The sequence below is a fragment of the Cetorhinus maximus genome, chromosome 24 (assembly GCF_964194155.1).
Source record: "Cetorhinus maximus chromosome 24, sCetMax3.hap1.1, whole genome shotgun sequence".
NCBI classification, from domain to species: Eukaryota; Metazoa; Chordata; class Chondrichthyes; order Lamniformes; family Cetorhinidae; genus Cetorhinus; species Cetorhinus maximus.
Window position 1 is genome coordinate 38,202,683 of NC_135902.1, and position 27,951 is coordinate 38,230,633.

Below are 27,951 nucleotides of genomic sequence, written 5' to 3' on the forward strand. Positions count from 1 at the left end.
AGAGACTTGGGTGCACTCATACATGGAACACAGAAAGTTTAGTGTGCAGGTATAGCAAGCAATTAGGAAGGCAAATGGCTTGTTGGCCTTTATTAGAAGGAGACTGAAGTATAAGAATAAGGAAGTCTTGCTACAAAGGGCTTTGGTGAAACCACACCTGGAGTACTGTGTGCAGTTTTGGTCCTCATGTCTGAGAAAGGATATACTTGCCTTGGAGACAATGCAATGAAAGTTCATTAGATTATTTCCTGGGATGAGTGGACTATGATGAGAGGCTACGTAAACTGGGCCTATACTCTCTGGGGTTTAGAAGAATGAGAGCTAATCTCATTGAAGCATACACGATTCTGAAGGGGCTTGACAGGCTAGACACCAAGAGGTTGTTTCCCCAAGTTGGGGAATCTAGAACATGGGGGCACAGCCTCAGGATAAAAGGTCGATCATTTAGGAATGAGATGAGGTGAAATTTCTTCATAGCCGAGTTGTGAATCTTTGGGACTGTCTCCCCCAGGGAGTTGTGGATGCTCCACTGCTGAGTATATTTAAGACTGAGGTCAATGGATTTTTCACCTCTCAGAGAATCAAGGGATATGGGGAGCAGGTAAGGAAGTGGAGTTGCATAGAAGATCACCCAGCACCGTATACAATTGTGAGCAGTCTCACAGGGCTGAATGGTTTACTCCAGCTCCTATTTCTTTTGCTCTTAACAGGAGGGCTGATAACCAGAAGAGTTGTTGTGATCTGGCATGCTTGGAAGCAGATTCAATGATAACTTTCAAAAGGTAATTGGATAAATAGTTGAAGTGGTTAAACTTGTTGGGCTATGAGAAGGCGCAGAGGTGTGGGACTAATTGGATAGTTCCAATTAAACTGGCAGAGGCTTGATGGGCCAAATGGCTTCCTTTTGTGCTGTATCATTCTCTGATTCTATGATTTACTGCAGTGACAATCTGAGGTTCAGAATGAGGTTGTGTTTGCTACCAAGTTGTCAAAGCAAGTGAGATTTGAGCAATAGGGAAAAAAAACTACCAAATGGAATTAATTGAGAATGGAAGTCATTTAAAACAAAGGCTGAAGTGTCATTAGAGGGATAAATACTGTACACGTTGGACAGAAGAAGAAATTGAAATACATGGTACAAAATAGAATATTGAAAGAAACAGCAATAGCGCTATACCAGGAACAATGGAGAGCTCCTTAATGTTTAAATATTTTTTAAAACTGTACTTTGAATAAAAGCTAACTGAGACAGTCCAACTTCTCGCATTGATTTTATTGTGGGCAACTTACTGAAGAAAGGTTTCCATAAAGCCCAGTCTGTAACCTCTTTAAATAACAGTGCTTTTTTTATTTATTAATTCTATGTGCTAAAGGAAATGTGACTCCAGCAAATGTATAAAAACCTTTCTTCCCAAAGTTGCTCAGTTAATACCAATTAAATTTTGGAAATGAATTCCCCCTTTATGCACATCCGATGTAAGCACGTTCATTATATAAGGGAGTTGTCACTAAGCACCAGGTTGCTTCATCTTGGTCAATACTGAGTAGGTGTTGCGTACAAGTATGGTTATGAACAGTTCCTTTCACATTTCCTGCCCCAAATCCTGACTCAACTAACTGACTCAACTACCCAAATACACATTTACGTTCTGGAACAAACAAATATGATCTGCTATTCTGTTGACTTCTTTACGTTCAACAATTCAGGTTCTGATTTAAATTTTTTGACCCACTCTTCTCTTTTAGGTACCCCACCATTGATCTCTCAGCCACTAAGACGTTGAGTTAGTCTGTATTAACGTGTAAACCGGCCCCCGTTTCACAATGCTGAGATTTCAATTTACTACACTATTCACCCGTGTGGCTTCTTTGAGAGCAGCTGCCAGTTTTTGTCGTTTTTTTTTACCTCGATGCATTAAGTCCTGACTTGAGACTGTCCAAACTTGTTTTGTACAGAACTTGGACAGCCATCAAAACAACTTTCAACAGACCTGGAGATGGTACATTCACTTTTAGGCTCCATAGGACTTACTGCAATGCTGTAACTTATTGCACTATCAATCATCATCCATCAGTCAGTGCAACTCTCACCTTCGAATCAGAAGACAATGGCTCCAAGCCCTACTCCAGGCCTTAATGCACTGACACTTCAGCGGAGTGCCGCATTGTCACCGGTACCATCATTCAAGTAAAATATTCTGGTGGATGCAACTTATCTCATGGCACAATTTGAAGAAGAGCTGAGAATTGAACTCTCTCAGCAAACACCATCAAAAGAGGTTAGTTAACTGGTCATTGGCCTAATTCACTGTTTGTGACATTTTGCTATGTACAAAATTTCTGCCAAGTTTGTCTGCAGGATAACAGTAACTCCACATCAGAAAATTGGTCGTGAATCACTTTGCACCAACTCGAGGATAAGGGAATGTACTATACAAAAGCAAGTTCTCACTCCCTAATCCCATTTATTTTATAATACAAGCAAGACAAGTTTTTTAAGATCATTCAAAGGATCTGGACATTGCTGATAAGGTCAGTATTTAGTATCCATCCTAATCGCCCTTGAGAAGGTGATGGTAAGCCACCTTCTTGAATATAGCTAAGTGGTTGGCTAGGCCATTTCAGAGGGCAGTTAAGAGTCAACCACTTTACTATGTATCTGGAATTACATATAGGCCACACCTGATTTCCTTCTTTAAAGGACATCAGTGATGCAGATGGGCATTTTTGCGATTATCCATCATTTCATGGTCACCATTACTGAGGCTAGCTCTTTTTAAATTTTAGATTTTAATTAATGAATTGAATTTGTATTCCCCAGGCGCTGTGATGGGGATTTGAACTCACATCTCCAAATCATTAGTTCAATACATATTACAGGAGTAATGGTTGGCATGTCTAACGCTTGAATTTGGGATTTTAAATTTTTCGGGACTTTTTCTTTGGTCATATGTGATTAAGATATAATTAAGTTAGGCAGAAGTTAGGCAGTTTTTATTTTATCAAATCATGCCCTATTTAAAAGCAAGATTTTAACAGCCCAAAGCCTCATTCAAAGTGGTGCTGATAGCAGAATGACTATGCGGTGTGTATAGGGCAAGGACAACAGCCGACAGCCATTGACTTTCCATAGAGCTGTGGAGGTGGTGCTATCTTAAGAATTAAAATACACTGCACTAACCAGCCTGCAGAGTTTCAAAAAACACATTTAAAACGTCCCAGTTACAGAATATGTGAAACAACGTTTTACGACGTACCTGAAAGGGCCTGTAATTTGCAACAGAAGGAATGCATTTATAGGTTTTGGTGTTACAACAGCCAGAGCAGCGCTTTATTTCAACACATGAAGGCCACAGAAAGAAGCCCACTGAAGTGGGGTCCACTTTGTAGCGAGGAACCTCTACCGAAACTATCCTTGTTTTGCATCCAGCTGCTTTTGAATTCCCTTTGGTTAATGAGAGAAGAAAATGGGAAAATTACTGTTCACACTTACAATCTCACATACTTCTATGTTAAAATCCTAATTCCCACTCCCCAGTGCACCAGACTATAGAGTTCAAATGTGGCATTGGTAAAGGTAACAGTGGCTGTTATTTCCTCCAAAGGCTATCTCCAAGGCTACCTGCTTTTCCCTACCTGCTCCAGAGATGGAGCTGTAACATCTCTGAGCTCCTTATAACAATCATCACAGGGGCAATTGGTATTCCTAACCTTTTAAAACAACAAGTCCTTCAATTAAACCACAGGTGGTCTGCAATAAAACAACCCAGGCCCTGTCATAAAATAAAACAAAAGTATTGAAAATAATAAAATCACTGAATTTTTTTTTCCTGAAATTAAGACGAATTTTGTGCGTTGTTTTTGGGGGTAATTTTCTAACGTTGAATTCCCAGCTGGAAACATAAAACCCCAGCGGAAACAGATCAGAAACTTGTGAGTGCTCTGAGCACAATTTTCCGACCATTGGTGTTCAGAAAATATAGCTTAAGTACAATATTTTCCATTCACATGAATGTGAGAACATAGAAAAGAGGTGGGGGGCGGGGGGGATGAGAAAGACATTCTGATAATGAAACACACCCCTCAAAAAGACCATGCAGCTCCCTCGTGACCACAACATGTATTTACTTACAAAAGATAAACTTTGCCTCGCAATTGGAAATTGTTTTTAAGAATCTGTTTCCATTAATTATGAACAGCACTTTAACATTTAAAAGAAATTAGCTCCTCAGATAGTCTATGAGACTTCACACTGTAGATCCCGTATGATGTACACTGGATCATCAATTCTGTCGTATCCACCTACTCCTACCCTCTTGCCCCTCTGGGTTGTGAACAGTGCACTCAACTGTCTCTAGTGATGATATACATGGCCTTTACTTTCACTGGCTCATTTTCTGGGAACCTGAAATTGCCCAAATTTGAACCAAATCTTCAGGAGCACGCCTGATTCAGCTAAAATTTGGATCTTTTTCCGGTTTTAACTTGAAGTGCTCCTCATTCCAACTGTCACTGTCTTTAATGAAAATCATGGCGCTACAACTTTTAACAATCATTAATATGCTTCTTAAAACAATCTGCACAGCGGCACTATCACTGAACGCTACTGATTACATTGCTGAACTTCTAAAAAATGTAGTGAGCATAGGAGATGTTGCAGAGGGAGTTAAAAGGATCTTGATCTTGTTAACATTTCTAGCCGTCTGCGCTGCATTCATGTGGCTTAGCAATCAAATGAATGACAGCCCTTTAAATCCGTCTGCCCTATTCATTATTCTATATATAATTAGTACACCATTTTTAACTCAGTTTGTCATTTTAATGAGGTAACATTTTCAACCAGTGAAATATTGTACAATATTTTCAGACATGAATTTGTTTTATACTATTTCCTATATGAGCAAGTGAAACCTCAGGCATGTTAATAGGGATAACATTGGCTGAGAGCTTGACTAGTTCTTTTCTAGGACAGTCTTATGAATCTAACGTTGACCTTGTTTATGCAAACAGCCAAACCTTTAACAGAGATATGTAGGAAATTTGTTACGGCTCATTTTTGGACACATAACTACACACCCGCATGGACATGCCCCAACCGGACTGCTAGCTTGTACTGTCATACCTCCACAGACAGCTTTCACATTTTGCCTGCTTGAATGTCAAGAGTTCCCAAGGGCACATTCTTGGACAGGGACAGGATTGCACCAACCAGAGGGGGGTGGGACGGCAATCACAAATATTGTGGAGGAAAGGAAGCACATTAGCTCCTCCAAATCTAAATAAAAACCCCATATTTGTTGGCAGATGCCAAGACCATAGCATCCACTGAAGAATCCTGAGTGGTGAAGGTCTGATGCCAGGACTGCTCGTCGCAGATCATTCTCTGTTAGGGGCCCGATCCACCTCATTTACATCTGTAAGGGGGGCCACTGCCCGTTTTAGGCAGCGGCCAGGAACACCTGAAAAATAGCCTGAGCCAAAATGAGAAAAATGAGATCCAGTGTCTACTCCGGGATATCATGGTCCCAACTAAGGAATCCCATGCAAATTCGGTCAATTATCGGCACTTGTTCAAATCAAACAAGCTCTTTATGCAGTTCTGTTCACGTTGAGTTGATGCTTAATATTTGGGGTTTCAGAAATGGTGGATTATACGCATTCCTGGGGAAATTTGGTTTGGGGCAGTCACACAGGGTCAATTACACAATTCACGTACTGCATGATTTGTTGCTTATGTCAACTCCTGATCAGATTAGTGGTGGACAAGAGTTCTTAAAAGGTATATATTCTCTATTTCAATTACAAAATATGATGCTTCCAGCAATACTTAGACAGTGTCAAAGACCTGGGAAGTAGCAGTGATGAAGCTGATACCATGTAGACAAGTAACAGTCATGTCACACATTGTTCTTTTGCAAATGATGCAACAACGATTTGCAACTTTGTCGAGCTCTCTAATCCCATCCCTTTCTCCTAAAGGTAGAGTTTACGATGACATCCATATGGCTATGCCCACTACCCCATGTATGTGTTCTGATCAGAGTAACTTAAAAAAAAATTACATCTGAAAGAATGTCCATTGATGAGAATACAAAGGCTCTTCCTTGCAATGTAGCAATTCTGAGGCAAACATTCGCTACCACGAGCATCACTCCTATCAGCGATGAGAGGTAAGTTGACTATTCGATCACAGTCAAGGCAACTGATTTGCCATTTTCATAGAACAAAATGGACAGAATGGAGCTGCAGAAGTTGCTAAAATCCCCAAATTATATGTATTAAAGATGGAATTTGCTTTGCTGAATCGGTAGCTCTGATTATTGCCCACATTGCTTTGCAGAGGTGTTTTTATCTCCACTCTTCAAAGTCTGCTCCTCATTCATCTCCAGAACCATGTTCTCTCGATTTGCCCTCAAATATACTTTGAGTGGATTCAGGAATGTGATAAGTTCCTGAAAGTCTGTGGCAAACAGATGAGAATAAGATTAATCTTCTCTCCTAGAATCAGCAACTTAAAACGTGCTTTCAGAAATCAAACCACCATATATCTTAGAATCTTCACCAATTTGTTAGTAAAATAGTTAATTAAGTGGAAGCATTTAGGATAATGCTCTAAGCCAGTGCATTTGTAATTGCAACATGTAAAAGGTTGAAAGAAAAACAGAATGAGGCCCAAACAAGTTGAAGTAACACCTAGCTTACTCTCACCCAACAGTACTTGAGGAGAGAGGTGCTCCAGTTGATGAGTAGGATCTTGCTGTCAAACAGGAAATGGAAGCTGAGCATGAACTGGTAGTAATACTAGCAGACCTGCTATAAATGATCGTGGTTGGCTCTGTGCTGGTGGTTCTCCCATTACTGTTAGCAGAGAGGGCGAGTGTCCTTCATTGCTTGCCATTTGTCCAGGGTGTTCATTAGCACCTTTGTGTCTCCCCAGCCTAAGTGGCACACCTTAAAAAACACAAAGCACAAAAACCCTGCTCAGTTCAACAAGCACGCAATGCCAAGCCCAAATCTGCCACAAGACGTTATGTGGCTGTGAAAATTACTCAGCTGGCGACATGATAGGCCTGGGCCTGCCACCACAGTCAGTGATGAAGTCAGGAGATTCCAGAGATTGTTGAATTTGATGCAACTTGAATAAGCAATACCATCAAGGAACCACTTTTCATGAGGCAATATTCCACAAAACTACAAAAGCATCAAAATAAGGAGTTCTGGTTTCAACAGGAAATATTTTGTATGCAAGACAGTTGGCACAGTTTCAGCTCATATAATAGGCAATTCAGCCATTGCATGTTGGATCATCCTCCACACATTGGATGCTTTGGTGATTATTAAAGGGTACTGAATTATAATTAGGTTATAATTATCTGTGCACATACAGCTGATGGTGCCAGTTACTGTTGGATTGAGTAAATCATTCTATATTAATTAATAGCAGGGATGACAGTGATTAACGGAGTAAGGGAAACACATGAAGCTTAATTCACATTACACCACATATACTTTAACCCCTATTCATTTGGACAACAAAAAGATGGCAATAGCATCAAAATGGTAACATTTCTAACCATTTCCATCACTGCATGAAAGTCTAAGGGAACTAGTAATGCACACTGATACCAGAACTGTTAATTGGAGTACAACAACCTTATGGAATATTTAGTGGAATAAAACAAGGCCTTGAAACTAAACAGTGCAAGTATTAGTGTACAGAAACAGCATCATCATCATCTAATCACAGTCCCAAAGGACCATAGGCATATCTTTCCATTCGAGAGAGACAATTTTTGGCAACTCACAGCTTGGGGGGTGCCACTCCGCAAGCTTGGGGCACGGCAAGGTGCCAAGGCCTCCATGAAATACCATAGCCAGTATGGGGATTGAACCTGCACCATCAGCATCATTCTGCATCACTGTCTAGCCATCTAAGCTAACCGACCCTTGTACGGGCATATAGGCCAGGATTTTCTGACCCCTGTCATGGATGGGACAGGAAAATTTGGAGAGATGTTGACTTTCAACAGCTCCCTAAATTTTCCCATCGCACTGTGCTGATGCCCACCTTTGACGAGGCTGGAAAATCCCACCCATAGTGCATCTTATTGAATTATTTTGTTGGCTACTTTGACTGAGGTATTAAGCCACTTATTTTAGTTAGATTAATGCCTCTGTTAAAATAAAGGAGTTTTGTATGAGCCAATCAAGTGCTTATCAACTAATACTCACATTGCATAACTTCAGGGGGCCAATGTCCACCAAATAAACTATCAGTGAAAACCTTTCATTAACAAATCATGATGGAAACAGGGTACGTCATTAAAGCTCATTTTAAAATTAGTTCCCAAGTCTTAAGGAGATCTTTCAAATGGTTGAATTATGTGAATACAGCTAATGCAAATCCCTTCTTGATGGAGCGTGTTAAATGGGAAGCGACTATACTTAATCTAATATTTAGCAGTGAACTGAGGTGGTGAAAAATTTAGAGAATGTGTTACCATGTGTTACCATAATGTAATTAGATTTAACATGTGACAAGGTTGTGATTAAGGAAAACAGTTGTTTTTGGTCCTGAACGTGTATAGAAATCAGAAGGGTAAAGGCACCAAACAAAATTGGAAAGATTTTTCAGAATATAATCAAGGTTGGTCAAAAGGCCATATGGTGTGTTCATATGAAACAAAATGAAAAATACCAAAATGGGATTTCTTTGGTGTTGAGTTGGCTTCAAGATGGCACACTTGACATTCTTCCTAGGAGGGCTCATAATCTGATGCTGGAGTCAAGAATATTCAGAGTACATCAGTGCACTGGAGATGTTGCCTTGCTCGCCCATTGGTAGGACCTTAAGAGACAGGTTTGCCAATGGGACTGAGATTCTTCACACTTGGCCGGCCGGGTGGCCCAGCTAATCAAGCACTAAAACATTTACCAATTTATGGTGCCAGTAAACTGCATGGCTTTAGCTGAGCTTCACCCATACGTCAAGATTTTTATCTTATTTTTCATTCATGGGATGTGAGTGTCGCCGGCAAGGCCTACATATATTGTCCATCCCAAACTGCCAATGAGAGCGTGGTGACGAACTGCCCTCCTGCATAACTTCAGTCCATGTGCTGTTAGGTAGGGAGTTACAGGATTTTGCAGCAGTGATGATGAAGGAACGATGACCTCGAGAGGGATTTGCAGGTGGTAGTGTTCACATGTGCCTGCTGCTCTTGCTCTTCTACGTGATAGAAGTCACTGGCTTGGGAGATGCTATCAAAACCTTGGTTCTCGGCATCTTGCACCTAAAATCTCTGGGCAGGCAACTGGACTGTGTTCCTACAGATAGAGTGTGCCTCCCATATTAAGCAGACAGGAATTTGGTTTTGTGAATTACTCCTTTGTTAGTTTTTGAGACTCTTGAGCATGGTGATGCGTGCCTGTGTGTTCAGGCTCTCAGCTGACCATTTAAAAAATCAGTGGTGCTGAACTATTCAGTAGACATCAAGACAAGCTAAGGCTTGACTGAGCACTGCTCAAAGAAGTGAGGGTAGAATTATGGGATGCTGTTCCAGAACTTTCTTTGCTTTTCACTGGAAACCTGGTGTTGTTAGACAGATAATTAATGTTATTCCAAAAGTATAGAAAGATCAAAAGGGAATTTATAAATTAGTTTGCTTGGCATCAATAGTTGGAAACCAATAAAGAAATAAATAAAGCCCACAAAGAAAAAAGAAAGCCAAGTGCATTTGTTGTTTGTTTCTGTCTACCATTGTCCGAAATCATGATATTTGGTTTTCGTCCCAGTTACACTTTTCTGAATCAAATTTTTAAAATATTACTCGGAGTTTTTTGGGTTTTTTTGTTTTTCTTTGTTCCTTTGCCACATGAAATCTTTTGCCCTTTTCTCTTTTCTTGAATCTCGTCTGTTCCATTCCTCCCGCCATCACCTTTCCTGTCAGTAATTTTCCCTCTTTAGCGAGTTTTCGATTTGCTTCCCACTGTTTCTTCAGTGGTGCTACTTGTGGGAACATTGAACAAGGTGAAGCAAGGAGAGCAGTCTCCATGGAAAGGGCTAAGCAAGTTTGAGCAGGAACCATAGACCTAGCTCAAGAAAGGGCTGAACAAGACTGGGCAGAAAAAGGATAAGCACAACAAACAATTAGCTAAAAAACCCTAAAGAATTTTAATAATGTGAAGATGAATGTGAATCATGGCAAACCTAATGCTCAAACTAATCTTACTTTGACATAGTGCAGAGTTTTGCCCTTGGCGGGCAGGTTTGGTGGGGGCGGGCAGGGGGGTAGTCAGGAAGCCGAGCGCTGCCCGCGATCTGCACCGCACCGCGATTTCACGCTGGTGGGCCAATTAAGGCCCGCCCAGCTCCGTGCCTCAGGGAGATGAGGAGATATTAAAAAATTTTTAAAAATAAAAATGTAATAAAACATGTCCCCGCTCAGGTGACTCTGTCACATGAGCAGGGGCACGTTATTAATGAAAAATTAAAGTTTTTATTTTATTTTTATTTGCTTTCGGAAACATGACCCCGCCCATAGATGAGGTTTCCAAAAAGAAAATGCAAAGGCCGCTTGGCCTTTTCGCCTGCCCGCCAACCATTAGGTTGGATGGGCAGCGAAAACCTTACGTTAATTGACAACTTAATGGCCTGAACAGGCCTTTTGATTGTTGGCGGGTACGCCGCTGGCTCCAGTGCGCACTCACCAACCAAACTATCGTGCGGCTGCACATTGATGTCAACACGCGTCATTTCACGCTCAAGTGAGTTGGGAGCGTGCCTGCCCACCGAGCAAAAATTTCTGCCCATGGGGTTTTTACACAACATGTTTTGATTCTGAGGGGTGTGAACACAAACATTATAAGAAACTGACGCACTGTAGCTGTTGAATCACTGAAGGAAGGGCAGTTTTAGAAGGTTGCGAAACTGTTCCTTTGCGTTAGTGTATCTGATTATGAGGGTCAGTAATGTACATTTTTTAAATTAGATTCCTAGGCGCAACAGCTTGTTAAATTCTTAAATTGCCACATGAGCGTTCAAGATCGAATTAGCCATTATCAAGCAAATGAACCAAACTACATAATGATCCATTGAAACTTATGCAGAGAAAAAAGCTTTGCCTAAAGCTATACAGAATTGATGAGGCACTTCAATGTAGTTTTCAAGAAAAACAAGTACGTTTTAGCACCATAACTGGACACATGACCACTCTCCTAGACCTGATGGTTTTTGTATTGTTCACTAATGACTTTGTTAAGAATTCCTAGCCTGTTCAAGATGCCCTGGACACAATGAGGAAGCTGGTGAGGAAGAAGGAGTGGTAATAAGGTGGAAGGGATAATAAGGAAGCCGCAGTTTGCACATTTGGAAACAACATAGTCCACACAAGAAGGTGCATAGAGTTCTAAAGATCATAGCAACTCGAGCAGTTTTGAAAACTTTTGATTTTTACACAGCTGGCCTGCTTTTGTATGGGATTTCTAAGAAGCCCTGTGGATGGCACTCACTGAAATGACAAGTTAAGTAACTGAGCTGTTCTCACACTTGTGTATCATCCAATAGTTTTAGACAAAAGTCATAATACTGTGTTTCTTCATGGCATCCAATGAACAAGTACTTCACATTCAGAAAGTCAACTTGCCCCTTGCCCCTATGTCCATGGTTGTCGAATGATAATCAATTGAGCAAGTCTTCATCACTTTTGACAAGGAACAACACAAACGTATGAAACTAACAGGCAGGAAAAGGCCAAGTGGCCCCATTCTCATGACGACTGGAGCATGATGACTGGACAATTCTTGCCCGCACTCAGCCATGTAATCTCCTGGAGCAGACAAATAAACAGGAATAAACACAGGGCCAACAAGAGGAATAAATGGAAAGCCTGTTGATGCATTTCAGCACAAAGATAAAGCTTGCAACATTTGTCAACAACCAGGATGGAAACAGACATAAACTCCTTAAAAATAACTTATTTTGGCAATCCACGGAATAATTCTGCTGCTTCTGAACATCCTGAAAACAGCACTCAAACTGCAGAGACTAGAGTTAATCCTCCTCAGCAACATATTTACATATTTACAAAACAGTTAAGATCACCTAATAAGTCTATTTGCAATATTGCTTATATCAGCTGGCACCTTTCATTTCACTCCCGAGTGGACCCCATAATTTTTCCACTGCAGTGTATTATTAAAAAAAATTGTAATTATTTATTTTCAATGGCACATTTCCAAACCAGCGCACAATTCAGGAGTACAGTGGGAAACCATACAATTTGTATTAACATGACTTATTCATGGTTTAACAAAACATTACATTAATGGCTATATGAAGGTGACATACATTCATGCTTGTTTAAAAATGTAACATTGCCAGTAATATAATTTTCTTCTATTTATTCAATTGTAGGCATCACTGGCAAGGCCAGCATTTGTCACCCATCCCTAATTGCCATTGAATTGCGTTGCTTGCCATGTCATTTAAGGAGGCAGTTAAGAGTCAATCACATTGCTGTGGATCAGGAGTCACATATAGGCCAGACTGGGTAAGGATGGCAGATTTCCTTCCCTGAATGACATTCACAAACCAGATGGGTTTTTGCAACAACCAATGATACTTATGGTCATTATTACTAAGATTAACTTTATATTCCAGATTTATTAATTGAATTCAAATTCCACCAGATGTCAGGCAGGATTGAACCCACATCATTAGCCTGGGTCCCTGGATTATTACTCCAGCAACATTACCACTAGGCCATCACCTCTGCCAACTTGGCACTGCTTGCAATTCTGTAGCATGGCTGTCTGAAAATGGAGACGTTGATCTGTCGCTGTGATTGTCTCTGGTCCCGTTTTACAGGATTCCTTACATGGCTGGTCTTTCACTAGGTTTCTCATATGCTAATATCAACTCAACTATCTCTACTTGGTATAAGTCACATGGTTACTTGCAGAGATTTTTAGCTGAAAAAGTGCTTTAAAAAGGCTTTTCAGCCAAAGGTATGATGGGCCTGATGGTTATTGTACTGAATCGCCAACTCAGGAGGTCATCAGTTCATGATCCCATCATGGCAAGTTATAAAATTGGCTTCAATAAATCTGGGAACCTTCAGGTTAGCCAAAGGAAGTGATTATATAATTGCTGCCAGATTGTGGCTAAAACACATCAACTGCTTCAATAATGGCCTTCAGGGAAGGGAATCTGCTGGCACTAACTGACCTGGTCTACATGTGGCTCCAGAGATATAAAAAGGATGGGTAATAAGTCCTGCCACTGGAGTTAGCAGCATCCCAAAAACAAATGGTGGGCAAAAAGTCTTTTATTTACGTAGATATGGCCAGTCATTGGTTGTGCTCAATCGGCTTGTTAGACAGCGAACAGAAAGAGGACTAGAATGCTCCTCATTCATTGTTTACCATGTAATTTCTGAGTAAATAAGATGGAATAAGTTGACCTGAAGTACACTTGCAGCTAATCCAAGTCAGTTTTATTGAAGCTAAGTGTAACATCGCAAGTTGCTCGGAAATATTGCACTTTTCCTTGGCACTACTAAGCAATACTTGAGGACTTTTGTTAAGCTGGAACTCATTGGACATGGGTTAGAGGTTTAGATGCTGGATGGATGGATTTTTGCCTAGTTTGGTTCCAGCTGAGATGAATCCCTCATGCTTTTGGCTCAAATCACAAAAGCACAGAGAGAGACATTGATTCCTTTTGGCTGTGTTTTGCATCTCCCTCTTCAGATTGTTCAGCGTGTTTATACAACTTCTGCCTTGAGATTAGGCTCTCCAGATATCAGCATATCCCAAAGCCAGGTCAGTCATTCTCCAAGAGAATATTTTGACAGTTTCTACTTTGGCTACTTCATAACACTGTCTTCTCTAGTGTCTAAGGGCGAGAAATTGGAATCGTTTGCATCCATTTTTTGGATGCTCTGAGTGCCCATAGACCTCCGAAATGGTGTCCGTGGAGCATGCACAGACTTTTGGGGCGATTCATACCAGACGCCATATTGGTGAGGACATTCACAGAATGCAGTGAACGGCCACCAAAGAGAACAGGAAGATTGTGATGTCTATCAGCATGTAATGCCGATTTGACAACAGCGACGCCATTTTGGAGTTCAACACTCAGCTAACACCTTTTAACCTCGCACAGCTAAACATGCATTCAGCAACAGGACAGACTGCCCAGCAGTGCTATTTAAAGTGATCACCAACTATTTATAGGATAGTGCTGGATGACTTCTTTTGGCAGTTGCATTGACTCTGCAAGTGTTTTGTACTTTTCATAGTTGTTTAAAATTGCAAAAACTCTACAGGGAGTGATGCAGCAAGTACTGAAGGAATTTTGGTAACATCAAGGCTTCTGCATAAACTTCTTGCTTCCAGACAACCCCCTTGGAATATAACATGACTTGGAGAATGAACAGAGATCACACAGAGTGGGACAAGTTGCTAGAAGAGGGAGGGTGAGAGGAGGGGTTCTCAGCAGGAGGCCACATCCAGCCAGGGTACTAAGGGAGCAATTGTCCCCCCTGAAACAATAAGTGAAATGTCTATGCTTCAGTTAAGACATCCACACTGAAATTTGCTATGTGCTGGAGCCACAGCTGCACCAGCAGAGCAAGGCAAGAACTGCATTGTCTGAAGGTGACTGAGGCAATGAACATCTATGCATCTGCCTCCTTCCAGGCTGGAGATATTTGCAACATCATGCAGTTTGCCATCTATTATTATGTATGGGAGGTCACTGAAGCTCTCCATTTCAATGTGAACTGACTAAGTTTCATTGTCTCTGGCCAGAGAGGAGTAGGGGGAGCAAACACATTGGCTTTGCTAACCTTGCAGATGTCCCCATGGTGCAGGGGTCAAGTAGGGAAGCCTACTTAATAGATTTGGCATATCAACTCTGTCCCATACTAGAACTGAAAACAATTCCACTCCTTTAGCGTTCAGCTGGTGTGTGACAATATGCAGCAAATTTTGCAGCTCAATGACCAGTATCCTGGTAGCAATCATGATGCCTTCTTTCTGTGCCAACCTGCTGTGCCAGCAGCTGTTGAGCCACCATGGCAAACCAGAGGGTGGCAACATGGCCACGAGGGTTCTCCACCAACAGCGTGACTGCCGGGGACTCTGGTGTGCAACCTATGCCTACATGGGCAGCATGCGTTTAATGGAAGCCAATATGCCACATGGATAGGTGATAGAGGAAACCATTGGCGTGCTGAAACAGTGCCGCAGCTGCCCAGACCAGCTCTGGAGGAGCCCTGCAGTAGTCGGCAGGGCAGATGTGAATTTTGTGGTGATCTGCTACGTACTGCACACCTCGCCACCACCAGCCAAATGGAAAATAGCTGAGAAGCAGGAGCATGAGGAGGAGGAGGAGGAAGTGGAAGGGAGGAGGAATCCTAGACATCTCCTTTCTGTCCCGGCTGTCCATGAAGAACGCATTGGAGTGCAATCGCAGTAACTATAACCCCGATCCCCAATTCACCAACAATCCCACGCTTTACTTCCCCTCAGTCACTGACCGTCACTGTGTCCCTTTGGCCACAATGCAAAAATAAATGCCATCACAAACTAAACATTCCAAACAAAATTTATAAATGAAATGATGCCATATTACATACAAATATCAACTTGTACATTCCCTTACTGCCTGTCTTCCATGTGCCTGGCCTAGTGAGCCTACACCCTGTTACCCCAGCGACTGCAATTTGGTTGGTGGAAGGTTGATGATTCAGCAGGGAGACTTAAAATGGTCTCGGAGGACCATCGAGCAGCTCCAGGCCTAGATGGCCCAACTGTGGACTGCACTTTCTCGGCATGGGCAGTCACTAGCTGACAAGGCCACAAGCGAGGCCGCAGTGGTAGGACGATGAATTCTGTCTTCCTGAGAAAGGACAGGAGATTCTTGCTCCATGGGATCACTGCCACTCCCCCGGGGTGGCAAATCAGAAATCCTACTGATCTGCTCAGAACAACTTGCTGGACTGCTCTAACGGCAAGCCTCTTTGCGCACTATAATCCATAACCACAACGGAAGCAGCCTGAGCTTGCAGGCAGAAAGGTGATCTTGAATGGAACAGTCTAAGATTCCACGTCAGCTCACAGATATTAGGTGACCGCTGCTTGTGCTGCAATAGAAGCCATCACGTCAGCCACCGGACATTGGATCATGTTGGATTTACGAGTGTGTGAACAACCATCACTTTCATGCTGGAAAGCCCTGTGCCAAGTTGGTGCTAGGCTCCTCCATGCCCCTTGATACTGACTACATGTTTTCTGGCAGACTTCCCAATACACCAAGCACCTCTGTGCATACACATCAACGTCCTTCTGTACACTGCCCTATCAAAGTGCTCATCTGAGTCCTTTCCAGTGGAGCTAGTGTGCGATCTCATCCGCCAACAAGCTGGCGCCTGTGAATTTCCTGCCCTTTGCCATGGCTGCAGGTCACATACCCTGTGACCTACCACGTGCAGGCCTTGCTTTTAATCTCTTCTCTAAATTACACATAGTGCCAGTATCTGAGCTGGTGACTGTGGGTACAAAGTCAAATTACGGTGTGTCTTCAAAGCCACTGTCTTTTTCCTGTTCGTCCACTGCCTGGCCAGATTGCACTTTTTGTTTGAAAGAAGAAAGGTGTGAGGATAAGGTTGTAGCATGGTGGAAGAAGTAAGAGGTGCATGCTTACGCCATCTGCAGTTTGAAAATCAGAGAGCGTGTGGGTTGAAGTGGAGATGAGGTGTGAATAGGAAGATTAGGTAAGGAAGATACCGTCATCGTCAATGGTTTCAGCTCCATCACTGGCTACAGCGTAAGCAATGGCCTTCTCAATATTGGTTATCACTGTTCTCTCCCTGGGCTTACGACATGGTATGCTCCCATTCAGTTAGCTCCTGCTGCCTCAATTGGTGTGCCATTTTGAGATAAAGGAAGTGTGTCAGTGAGTGTAGTGCAATGTGTTTACGTGATGTGGCTGTCCTAGGACATGGCACTGTGGAAGTTGTGAAACGTGACTGTGAGGCTTACAGTAGTGTCTGGAGCATATGAATGTCAGGTATGAGTCCTCATCGATAGAGATTGTTGTCAGGTAAGTAGTGGGGGTGTAGTTATTTGAACAATACTATTGTTTGAAGCTGGAGATTCAACAGGTAGGATATGATACGTGAAAGATGCATTCACTGATTTTGACCACTCTTGTGAGGTCTATTAACTTCTTGCGCACAGTATCCAGTCCGTGGGGCTACGCCCCTACCATTAGCCTCCACAGCCATCTGCTTCTACTGCTTTCTGATGTTGGGCTGGAGGGTCTCCTGTGGTTACAGGGCATCTCTCCTCCTTTCCTCCTCCTTCAGCAAGGCCTCCATTGCACAGTCTGAAAAGCTTGGAGCACATGCTTCAATTGTGTTGCGCCACTCTTCAATGTTTTCCGGGTGAGATTCACTTCCTGCGTGACTGCCAGCACCTGCTCCAATCACAATGCACCTCGCCTTCAAGAGGTGCAGGCTAGCTTTAAATGGTGCTAGCCATATTGTCCCCTGCTGACCGTTCCAACCAATTAACAGTGGGGTTAGTGTTGCTGAAGTCACTGTAATAAGAAGGCAGCATGAAGTTGGTGCATTGCCTGTGTTGCAGTCAACGGGTGCAGGTTAATCACTGTCATGATTCCAGCACTCATTTTTGGCACTATTGAATTTAGCCGCCTTAGATTTTTTCTGTTGCTTTTGTCTCTGTATAAATATGAATTCCTTCCGCCATTTAACTCTGTCCTCTTTTTCAGAACTCAGGTGTGATTATTAATGTGCATTGCCACCATGCCCAATGCATTAAAGATTGGGTATCTTTAATTGACACTGCTGGCAACAGGCTGTTTAATATGAGACTTCTACCATCAATTTGCCAATTATGTAAGTATAGTTTGGAATTAGCTGGATGCGCAATAAAATTGTAAATCAGCTCATATTGTCTTAAAACCAAACTTTGGAGACTGAAAGTATAGTATTATTTTTAAAAAGTAAAACAAATCACCCCTTTAAATTTCAGTGCTAAGTTGTTTACTCTATGTGCTTGTCTTCACTGAGCTTGAATGTGAATAATACAATTTAAACCTTCCACTCGCTATATTTAAACAGACATTCCAAGTGTACATGCATTAGGCCTACCTATTTTGTACGTTGATCTGAAGACAGGAGAATCTGTTGAAAGAAAAAAAATTTTTAAAAGTAGGATGCAAACAGCTGGGACATATTTTTCAGACACTATCACTAAAATAAATGCAATCTAGTTATATATAAATTTGAATAACGAGTGTCACTTTGTTGCAATGTAGCTACAGTGCACCATGAAGACCATTATTCATTGGCAGAGGATTTTCGCCAGCTGCTCCAACATAAGCAGAGGTATGACACATTTATAAAAGCGTACACAAACACATTTGGCAAAGCACATGCAAGATTAGTACAAAGCAAATGTCTGCACTTAAAAACTACACATAGTATTAATCTTCTGGGCAAATAGAAATGATGTGCTTAGCCTAACAAGCAGTTCAGCTCGCACTTTGACAGGTAAAATATTAGTGAGCTTGTTAGAAAGCAAGAAGGAAATTAAAATGAAAATAAAACATATCAAAGACATTTTCAAGCAGCATATTGCATCACGGTTTCTAAAGGAGGGATTGATTTGGAGGTGCATTGGAGGCGGTTCGGCGGAGGTTTACTAGATTGATACCTGGAATGATTGGGTTATCTTATCATGAAAGGTTGGACAGGCTGGACTTGTTTCCACCTGGAGTTTAGAAGAGTGAGGGATGACGTATATAAGATCCTGAATGGTCTTAACAAGATGGACGTGGAAAGGATGTTTCTTCTAGAACTAGTGGGGACTGTTTTAAAATTAGGAGTCGCCCTTTTAGGACAGAGATGAGGAGAATTTTTTTTAACTCTCAGCCTTAGAAAGCAGTGGAGGCGGGGTCACTGAATATTTTTAAGGCAGAGGTAGATAGATTCTTGCTAGGCAAGGGAATCAAAGGTTATTGGGAGTAGATGGGAATGTGGAATTCAAAACACAAACAGATCAGCCATGATCTTATCAAATGGCAGAGCAGGCTCGAGGGGCCGAATGGCCCACTTCTGCTCCTATTTCATATGTTCATATGATTTAATGTCTCATTGGAATGCCTGCAATTTTAATGGTTGACTAAGTTACATGTTTAACCCCTCAGCAATTTCAAGTTTGGTGGCTTTGTATCATTTAGACTTATTGCCCAATCTGTTATTCCCTCACCAAGACAGGTGATTTCACAGTAGACATTAATTATAATCGCTGATGTAGTTTTAATGCCAATGTCTGCAATATTTAACCACCAGGTATGATATTTCAGGAAATATCCAAAATCAATCACATCACTCCCACGACAAGCTCTTTCTAGAGGAACTGCTTGAATTTGTAAAAGCTACATGAAGTTAAAAAAAAAGGACGATCCAGCTCCAGGATCCGTCTCCTCAAATATGAACTATTTGATGGAACTGAACCAAAATTAAGGTTTAATGGTTCAAGGCCTGGGTGATTATTTCATTTTTTAGTCACAAATGGGAGTTGTAATTCAGCCTAGTTGTTCCTTTCGCTGAGCTGAGGGAGACAACAGAGATCTTGTGGTTTGGATTTGGCAGCAAACGTTGTCCTCTTACCCCAATGGAAAAATACTTTTTAACCTGATAAGTGCCCGCGGACTGACTTTCAACAGAACTGGGGAGACACAGCTTGCAGTCTTTGGTAACCCCTTCTGTGTGCAAGTGTGGCACTCTTTCTTTTCAATACTAGTAGGATCATCCAAAACTGACAAGAAATATGCTGCACAATTTCCTGCTCTTCTTTCTTGGGTCAATTTTTGCCATCCTAATTCAGTTCAGAATTAATTTTGGGCCAATCACAGATTTATGTACTAAAGTAACGCTGGGTAATATTGACACATGGGTGAGTAATCTATTTCAACAAAGACATTAGCCGGTTTAAAAATAAGTGGTTTAATAATGGCATTAGAATTGTAAACAGTTTTTGCCCCCTTAGAGAAAGTGGCTGTGTCAGCAATAAATGACCGACCTGTAAAATAAAGATTAGTTCCACAATAACATCCAATTGTTTCATGTGACTTGGATTCAACAATTGTCGTCACTTTCTATGCCCCAGCGGCTTTTAAAAGATCAGCAGACCAACATTTTCCATTGCACTTGGAGCCTTGCTTGTTTATATCTCGTGTTGCAGTATTTTATGCACAACATCCCTTTTATTGCTAGTTTGTTTTTTTGCTCCAACATGTTGTTCTCGTGTTTCAGAACTTCCTCCATCAAAATTGTCTGCTTCTTTCTCCCAGAATCTTATCGTGCCACACGGAAATGTCATCGGTCAGAATGTTTAAAACTTTCACAAGCCCAGTTCACTTTCAAGTGGACAACTTGCATAACAATCACACAAATAATAACATTTTAGACAGTCTCTTATTGCTGAACTTGTCTACGCATGGGATTTTTATTAGGTGAACACAAACAGGTACATGATCCCTTTTCATGTTTCTCGCTTGAACAGGATTCAGCATATTTTGAAAGCCCTATTGCTCAAATGGGTTCATCATATTGCTCATGTTAGACTGAATCTTACTCAGGGCTCTTAATTTGTACCTACGTTGACATATTTTTTGCTAAAACTGTCAAAGAAGAAATTTCATCCCTCAGAATGTCTAAAACAGGTAACAATTCTACTTCTTAAAAGTCTCTGAAATGAACACAAACTCACCAATAAAAATAACGGTTTGCCCTTCCCTAAATTTAGAAAATTTCTCAGACAGGCGCAATTTGTTGCATTTGAAAATATAACTTATGCCTTACTTCAGGGAACATGTGAGGGTGTAAGGTATCCTTAAATTCAGATCATTGCACAAGTCCTTTTCTTTGTACAGGTGACCTACATATTGGAGATGTACAATCCATCCCTTAAATCAATGTCTAACTCTCCTAACATGTAGGCAAGGCTAATGATAATTTATAAACAGCCAGTTCAGATGAAATATTTACCTTATTTTCAACCACTACCAGCTTTCTGAAAAATAATAAAGTTTTATGTAAAAATTCTATGGAAAATTAAATAATAAGACTACAGCAACATAATCTTACCTGGAATACTTATCAGAAAAAGTAAGTAATGTCATGTTAGTGAAGAAATAATTCAATGGTGCAAGTTTAATTTCTCCACAATGCACTCAGAAATGGTTGAGAGCTTCCAACAGAGGGTTTTAAATGTTCACAAACTACTGAAATTCCCTTTTTGTTAACATTCCACTTAAGGCTTCCCTGGACCTTGTGGGATAATCCATGTGGATTTATTAATTTAACCGCGTGGATGTTTCCATTTATAGTAATTATTTATCATGAAATGCACCATTATTTGTTTTTACCACTTTTATTTTCTTGTTTCTAAGAAATAAAACAAATTATTAGGTCTTTTCAAACTAAAATGTACTTTGAGGTATATTCATCCTATTTTTGGCATCATCTTGGCACAAAAACATATATTTGCCATTCCAGTTGGATCCAAATTCGGATCTGCTAGCTATTCTCTATCATTTCATTTTAATTCCTTGTCATTTACCAAGCCACATGCTACCTTCCTTACTGAGATGTCATCCCTTAGTTTCTACATTAAGCAACTCCTCATTGACAGTGATTTCAACCTGCACCTCGAACCCTCTAATACTCGCTCCACTGACTTGGCTACATTCCTGTACTATCTCAACTCACCCTTCTTGTGAACCCCAATTCACAACCTTGACTACTGCCTGATCTCATCATCTCATGTAGTCTCTAAGCCTGAGATCTCCTGACTGCCTTTACGTACACATCATTTCCAATGATCACCATATCTCTGACCTCCTGCTCCTCCGTAAGTTCTTTGAAGATGTCATCACATCTCAGCTCCTTTTCATTTTACCCAAAACCCAGTTTAAACTCCTCCAAACCAGCTTCCACCCTCCTCTAGGCAACGATACAGACCCAGGCAAAGTTATAAAGAACATCCTAGGTTACAATGATTGTGGTGGATTATTGCTCATTGTACTCCTTAATCTATCTGCTGTACATACGGACATACGAATAGGAGCAAGAGTAGACCATTCGGCCCCTCGAGCCTGCTCCGCCATTCAATAAGATTATGGCTGATCTGCTTGTGTTTACCCCTGTGTTAGATATGGTTGGTCACACGTCTCCTCCACTGTCTCTCCTTTGTCATCCAGCTATCTGGGACTGCTCTTGAATGGTTCCATTCCTATCTAGTTGAAGATCAGCAATGGCAGCTCCAGCAATGGCTTCCCTTCTCACTCCACATCATCCCACCCAAACATCTATCTCAGGCTCCTCCTCTTCCTACTGCTTGGTGGCACTCTTGGTATGCATGAGGCCTGCATTCACATATACCCTGATGAGACATTGGAACATTGGAAACGGAATAGGCCATTCAGCCCCTTAAGTCTGTTCCACCATTTAATGAGATCAGGGCTGATATATATCTTAACTCCACGGCCAGGTTTTTCCCCTTTGTTGGGCGGACTCAGCGGGAGTAGGTGGGAATGTTCAGGAAGCCGACTGCCACTAGTGATCGGGGCTGGACCGCGATTTCATGCTGGAGGGCCAATTAAGACCCTCCCCCTAGCGTGAAACACATGCTTCAGCGCTGCCTGTGTGGTGGGGGAGGAAGGCGAGAGTGCAAGTTTGTGCATGCGCATGGGTGCACGCTGGAAGATGAAGAGTTTTAAAACTTAAAAATAAAGATTTTTAAAATGTTAAAAAAAAATGTGACTCTGTCACAGGAACGTTAGAAATTAGGATGATTTTTTTTTTAAATGATGGATTGAAACCTCATCCCGCTCCTGGATGAGGTTTTGCAAAAAATGCAAAGGCCCGCCCAGCCTTTTTGCACGTCCGCCAACTATAGGATTGGACAGGCAGTGAAAAATTTAATTCAATTACATTGTTAATGGCCTCAATGGGCCTTTTAATTGTCGGCGGGCGTGCTGTCGACTCCCACGCGCGCCTGCCGCCTGAAACATCGCACGTAATTTTACGCTCGAGCGGGTCGGGCGCGCGCCCACCTGCTCAGCGAAAAATCCTGCCCCATCTTTCTGCTTGGTTCCATATCCTTTTATACCCTGCCTGGCAAAAGTCTCCGTTTTAAAATGATTAAATTAAATTAGCATCAACTGCTATCTGTGGGAGAGAGTTTCACACTTCTGCGACCATTTGCATGAAGAAATGTTTCCTATCATATCTCCCGACTGGCTTGGCTTCGATTTTAAGGTTATGCCCACTTGTCCTAGGCTCCTGCATCAGTGGGAAAAGTGTCCCAGTCTCTCCTATCAATTCCCTTCAAATATTAAGAGGCTCAATCAGATCACTCCTTCTATATTCCAGGGAATACAAGCCTAATTTATGTAATTTTTCCTCATAATCTAAACATTGGAGCCTTTGTATCTTTCTGGTGAATCTGTCCTGCACTCTTTCCAAGGTCAATACATCATTTCTAAGGTGTGGTGTCCTGGCTTGTACACAATACCCCAGCTGTGTCCTACCAGGGCCTTATATAGCTGTAGCTATATATTCTAGTCCTCCAGTTAGAAAGGCTAACATTTCATTGGCCTGTTTTGCTTATTTTTTTTGTACCTTACTACTTCTTTTTGGTGATCCGTGTGCATTAACCACTAAATCTCTATGGACATCTGCTTTTACCAGCTTTTCACCATTTAAATAATACTCAATTTTATTCTTTTTTGGTCCAAAATGGATGGCCTTGTACTTAACGGTGTTGAAATTTACTTGCCATAGTTTCACCCACTCATATAATCTACCCAATAGCTCTGTAATTTTATGCTTTCATCTATACTGCTTACTATACCACTTAACCTTTGCCGCAAAATGAGATAACGGACTGAGAGCCATATATCCAAGTCATTGATAAATATAATGAATAGCTAAGGCCCCAGTACAGATCCTTGTAGGACACCTCTAGTCATTTCCTTCCAATTCGAGTGCATACCCATTATACAGATAGCCAACTATACCTCTTCTCTTTGTGCTTGTCCAACATCAAAGTCTTGAATGAGTCACAATTGCTTTCAGCTAAATGGCAGGAAGAATAAAACGATGGTCTTTCTCCTTCCCTGCCTCTTTCCCACAATATAAAATCCATTCCCCTGCTACTGACTGCATCTCTTTCCCCAGCCATGTTCTCAGAGGCTGCAGCATATCATTTTCAACAATGGCATCTTATCTCACTCGGACTGTCCTATGAAGAGAGATTGGGGAGACTGGGCCTGTATTCTTTAGCGTTTCGAAGAATAAGAGGTGACCCCATTGGAATCTACAAAATACAGGGTAGATGCAGGTAAGATGTTTCCCCCAGTTGGGGAGTCTAGAACCAGGGGGCACCATTTCAAAATGAGGGGGAAATCACTTAGGACCGAGATGAGGAAATGTTTTTATTACTCAGAGGGTTGGGAATCTTTGGAATCCTCTACCCTGGACAGCTGTGGAAGCTCAGCCATTGAGTATGTTTAAAATAGAGATAGATTTATAAATACCAATGACGTAAAGGGATATGGGAATAGTGTGGGAAAAGGAATTGAAGTGGGTGACCAGTCGTGGTCATATTGAATGGAGGAGCAGGCTCAATGGGCTGAATGGCCTACTCCTTCTCCTATGTTCCTATGACTGAGTTTGAACTGAATATGACCGGAGTCCTCCACGAGAATTTTTACTTCACCATTTGTCTTCATTAGCTGGTCTGTCTTTTCTCATTAAAATCAAATGAAATCTTTACAGTAGCTCAAAGTGAACATTCAATTTATAGCAGTTAAGACACATTACAATAACTTTTGGAGTATCTTTTTTCATACCTTCACATTCCTTAAGCATGGGGAAGTGATATATAAAATATATACTTTATATTTTATATATATATTTTTATATACATATATATATACATATGTGCATCAGATTTAATGGTTGTTAAGATTAATTGATATGCTGACCTGCCTTTTCTTCATTTTCCAAGCTAGTAAATGTTTCAGACTGAAAAAAGGTAATTTTGGGACTCAGCGCAGAACATTGAGCTTCATATATGGTGTGATCAACACTTTGGACGGACTCCTGTGTAGAATGATGCAGTGAAAACCCTGGAATCATTTAAGAAACAATAGGCTAACTTTTTTTCTGGGTCTGTTACTCAAACTGTGAAGTCAGAGACACCATTTCAGGTTTGCCTTGATCCTCTCTATTAGCAATTTTATGTGTGAGCTACTGGCCCTTGGCGTGCTCTCCACTAACATAAGACCCGGGAAGGGCATTGGAGCTGGAAACGGGGAGGTGCGACCATGATGACTATGGAGTATTGCTTGCTTAGCTGGCAACAGCCGCCAAAGAATTTTGACTGGCGCAGGCTCGATGTCTTGGGCTGCTTATCACTGTCCAAATACAGTGAAGGGTCATAATGTAGATGTCAGGTCACTCATTTACATATTTAAGGGACCTAATGGCTAATGGGCACCAAGGATGCCTGAAAAATAGTTAAATTTCAGATCAGATGTTTTTCAGGCATCTTTGTGTGTCTAAAATTGGGCCTGATGCGTTTGTTTTAAGGCTGTAAAAATGGACACTAGGAGGTTCTATTCTACCCCAATTAGATGCAGCAATGGTATGCGTTCATGATCGCTGAATTGGCCTTCCTCATCTGCAAGTATCTTGTGATCTGGTAAACATGTGGTACCCTTTTCTAATTAATTGGATCAAACAAAATGCAACTTTTGCTTGCCAGGAGCTGAAAATCTGGTTTTGATATCAGTTTGTTGCGCCAGTTTAGTCCAGTGGTCGACCTAAGACAGCAACAACAGACTGTGAGTATAAGAGCATTGAATTCCAAGAAGTTCTGCCGGTCACTGCTTCTGTTTTGTGCGAGTTGAGCACATGTCAGGTTAGCCAAAGTGAGTCTCAGGTACAAGGATAAGGAATGATAGCCAGTGCTGTAGTGATTTGGGCAGAATGATTATATTTATTGGACACATTCAAAACTTATTTTCATATCAATAACGTTGCAGCCCTAAATACACAAGATCCCTCAGTGGTTTCTGTAGGCTTTGTTACAAAGAAACAGCTCTTTACAGTTTCAAGTCACAGCCAAATAACACCCACTATAAAACTCTTTCACTGGCTAAGACTTAAAAAAAACTAAGACTGTATTTTTTTTAAAAAGAGACGATAATCCCTGTAAGCCTCAAGTTATGTTCTTTTAATTATTCCCAGCTACAGCAATAAAATAAATTGATAATAAAAATAGCAGGAGCACTGAAAAAAATCTGCCACAAGTCATGTTTATATTCCCGTAAAGCAATATGGTGGCACTTGTTTTTTGAAGTAAACATTAAGAACCTTTACATAAAACTGAAATATTTTAATGAAACAAATTGAGACTATTTTACTTGTGATTTTTTTTATATTAAAGTCTGAGCAAGAGAAGCCAATCTATTAGCACTGGCTATCCCCCCAGCAGAATCCACCTGTCACTTCCAAGGTAAATTTTGTCAGTTCATTTTCTGCCACTATTTCTAATGATGTCTGATTGAAAAGGCAAGTTTCAACACAGGAGGGAAAATGACATTTCTACTCACCCAGGTCCTGTTGGCATCATGGGAGACAATGGAGTGGCCATGGTGGCAGTGATGGAAACTTGCAGCCCTCCCAACTAAAGGAATCAGGAGGCCTAATGGGTGATAACATTGGGAAAATAGGCAAAGGGAGGTAAGTAGGCAAAGGGCTGTAGATTGGCTGATCTAGCAGAAGTCTCCTGTAGTGACCTGGAAACGTCGCAGAACAGTTTAATGTTGACATTAATGGCAACAGGATGAGATGTACAAATTCTAGGGCTCACTACATTGTCGCTGAAGCATAAGCATGGTCTCTTCTGACATGGCCCAGGTGGGAGTGGCATGTTTGGGGCAGTGACAGGTGCACATATAGTAGGTCAGGGCCCTCTGGGTCATTTCCCATCATGGCTGGATCCACCTCATGCAACTTATGGCAGAGGAAGGAAGATAACTGACTGCATCTCATCTTCTCAGTCTTCATATTTACTACCCTACATTGCAGGAGGATCATGGTACACAAACTCCAAGTGTACATAGCAAAATAAAGCTTCAGCATAAAGGAAGTACGAGAAAATGAAATAAGTGTGCAAGATGTTTAGTGCAGGGACACTGAAATGTTCCCTGCTCAACAGTTGGACCTCTCAATTTAGCCTACAAAACTATAACCCCTTTTTAGGAGGCATCACTAAGCAGGCCTTGATTATCTGCTCAGTAGTCGTACACCGAGTTTCTATAGGTGAGACACTAATGGGGTGATTCAAACTATGTTTCATCATTTCCACGTGGTAAGGAAGCTTGTGAATGCTGGTAGCACAACCTCATTATCAAGTCCTAAAAACACTGGACAAAAATCAGGTGTGTTACAAACTAAGTTTGCAAGGCCACATACCCAATTCCTGAACCACCCAGCAAGACCTTATATAATTTACTCCAGTGTGTTTCATATATTAGCTAATCAACCTTGTTTCATGCTTTGCTCTATGAATTGTCAAATCGAATCAGGAGTCTGGGTGCCCCTTACATTTTAAGATATTTTAGTTGTGAAGAGTAGTTCAACTCACCAGATTATCATTTATTCTGCAAGACATTTTACATGACTGGAGATAGCCGACAGATCAACCTTTGAGCCCCAGCAAGACTGATCGGCAGCATTAATTTGAGGAAACTCCATTTTTGATTCCCGTTGTCCTGGGAGTGGTTGAAAGACCTGAACTCCCAGCAAGAGGAAGTCCCATTGAGAGTTATTAAGGCAG

At 41.3% G+C, this 27,951-nt stretch overlaps 1 protein-coding gene across 4 annotated transcripts in view; it reads right to left on the minus strand.

The window, feature by feature from the left end:
• The window catches only part of LOC144699574 (platelet-derived growth factor subunit A-like), a 67,809-nt gene that overhangs the window by 11,327 nt on the left and 28,531 nt on the right, over window positions 1-27,951 (minus strand). For 2 of the 4 annotated variants that reach the window (XM_078570615.1, XM_078570613.1), the window contains exons 3-5: window positions 18,183-18,215; window positions 6,811-6,951; window positions 3,258-3,445 (exon numbers count right to left, since the gene is read on the minus strand). In XM_078570615.1, coding sequence (XP_078426741.1) covers window positions 3,258-3,445; window positions 6,811-6,951; window positions 18,183-18,215 — 362 coding nt within the window. The remainder of the gene's footprint in view (window positions 1-3,257; window positions 3,446-6,810; window positions 6,952-18,182; window positions 18,216-27,951) is intronic. The other 2 variants (XM_078570614.1, XM_078570616.1) reach the window with 2 other exon arrangements.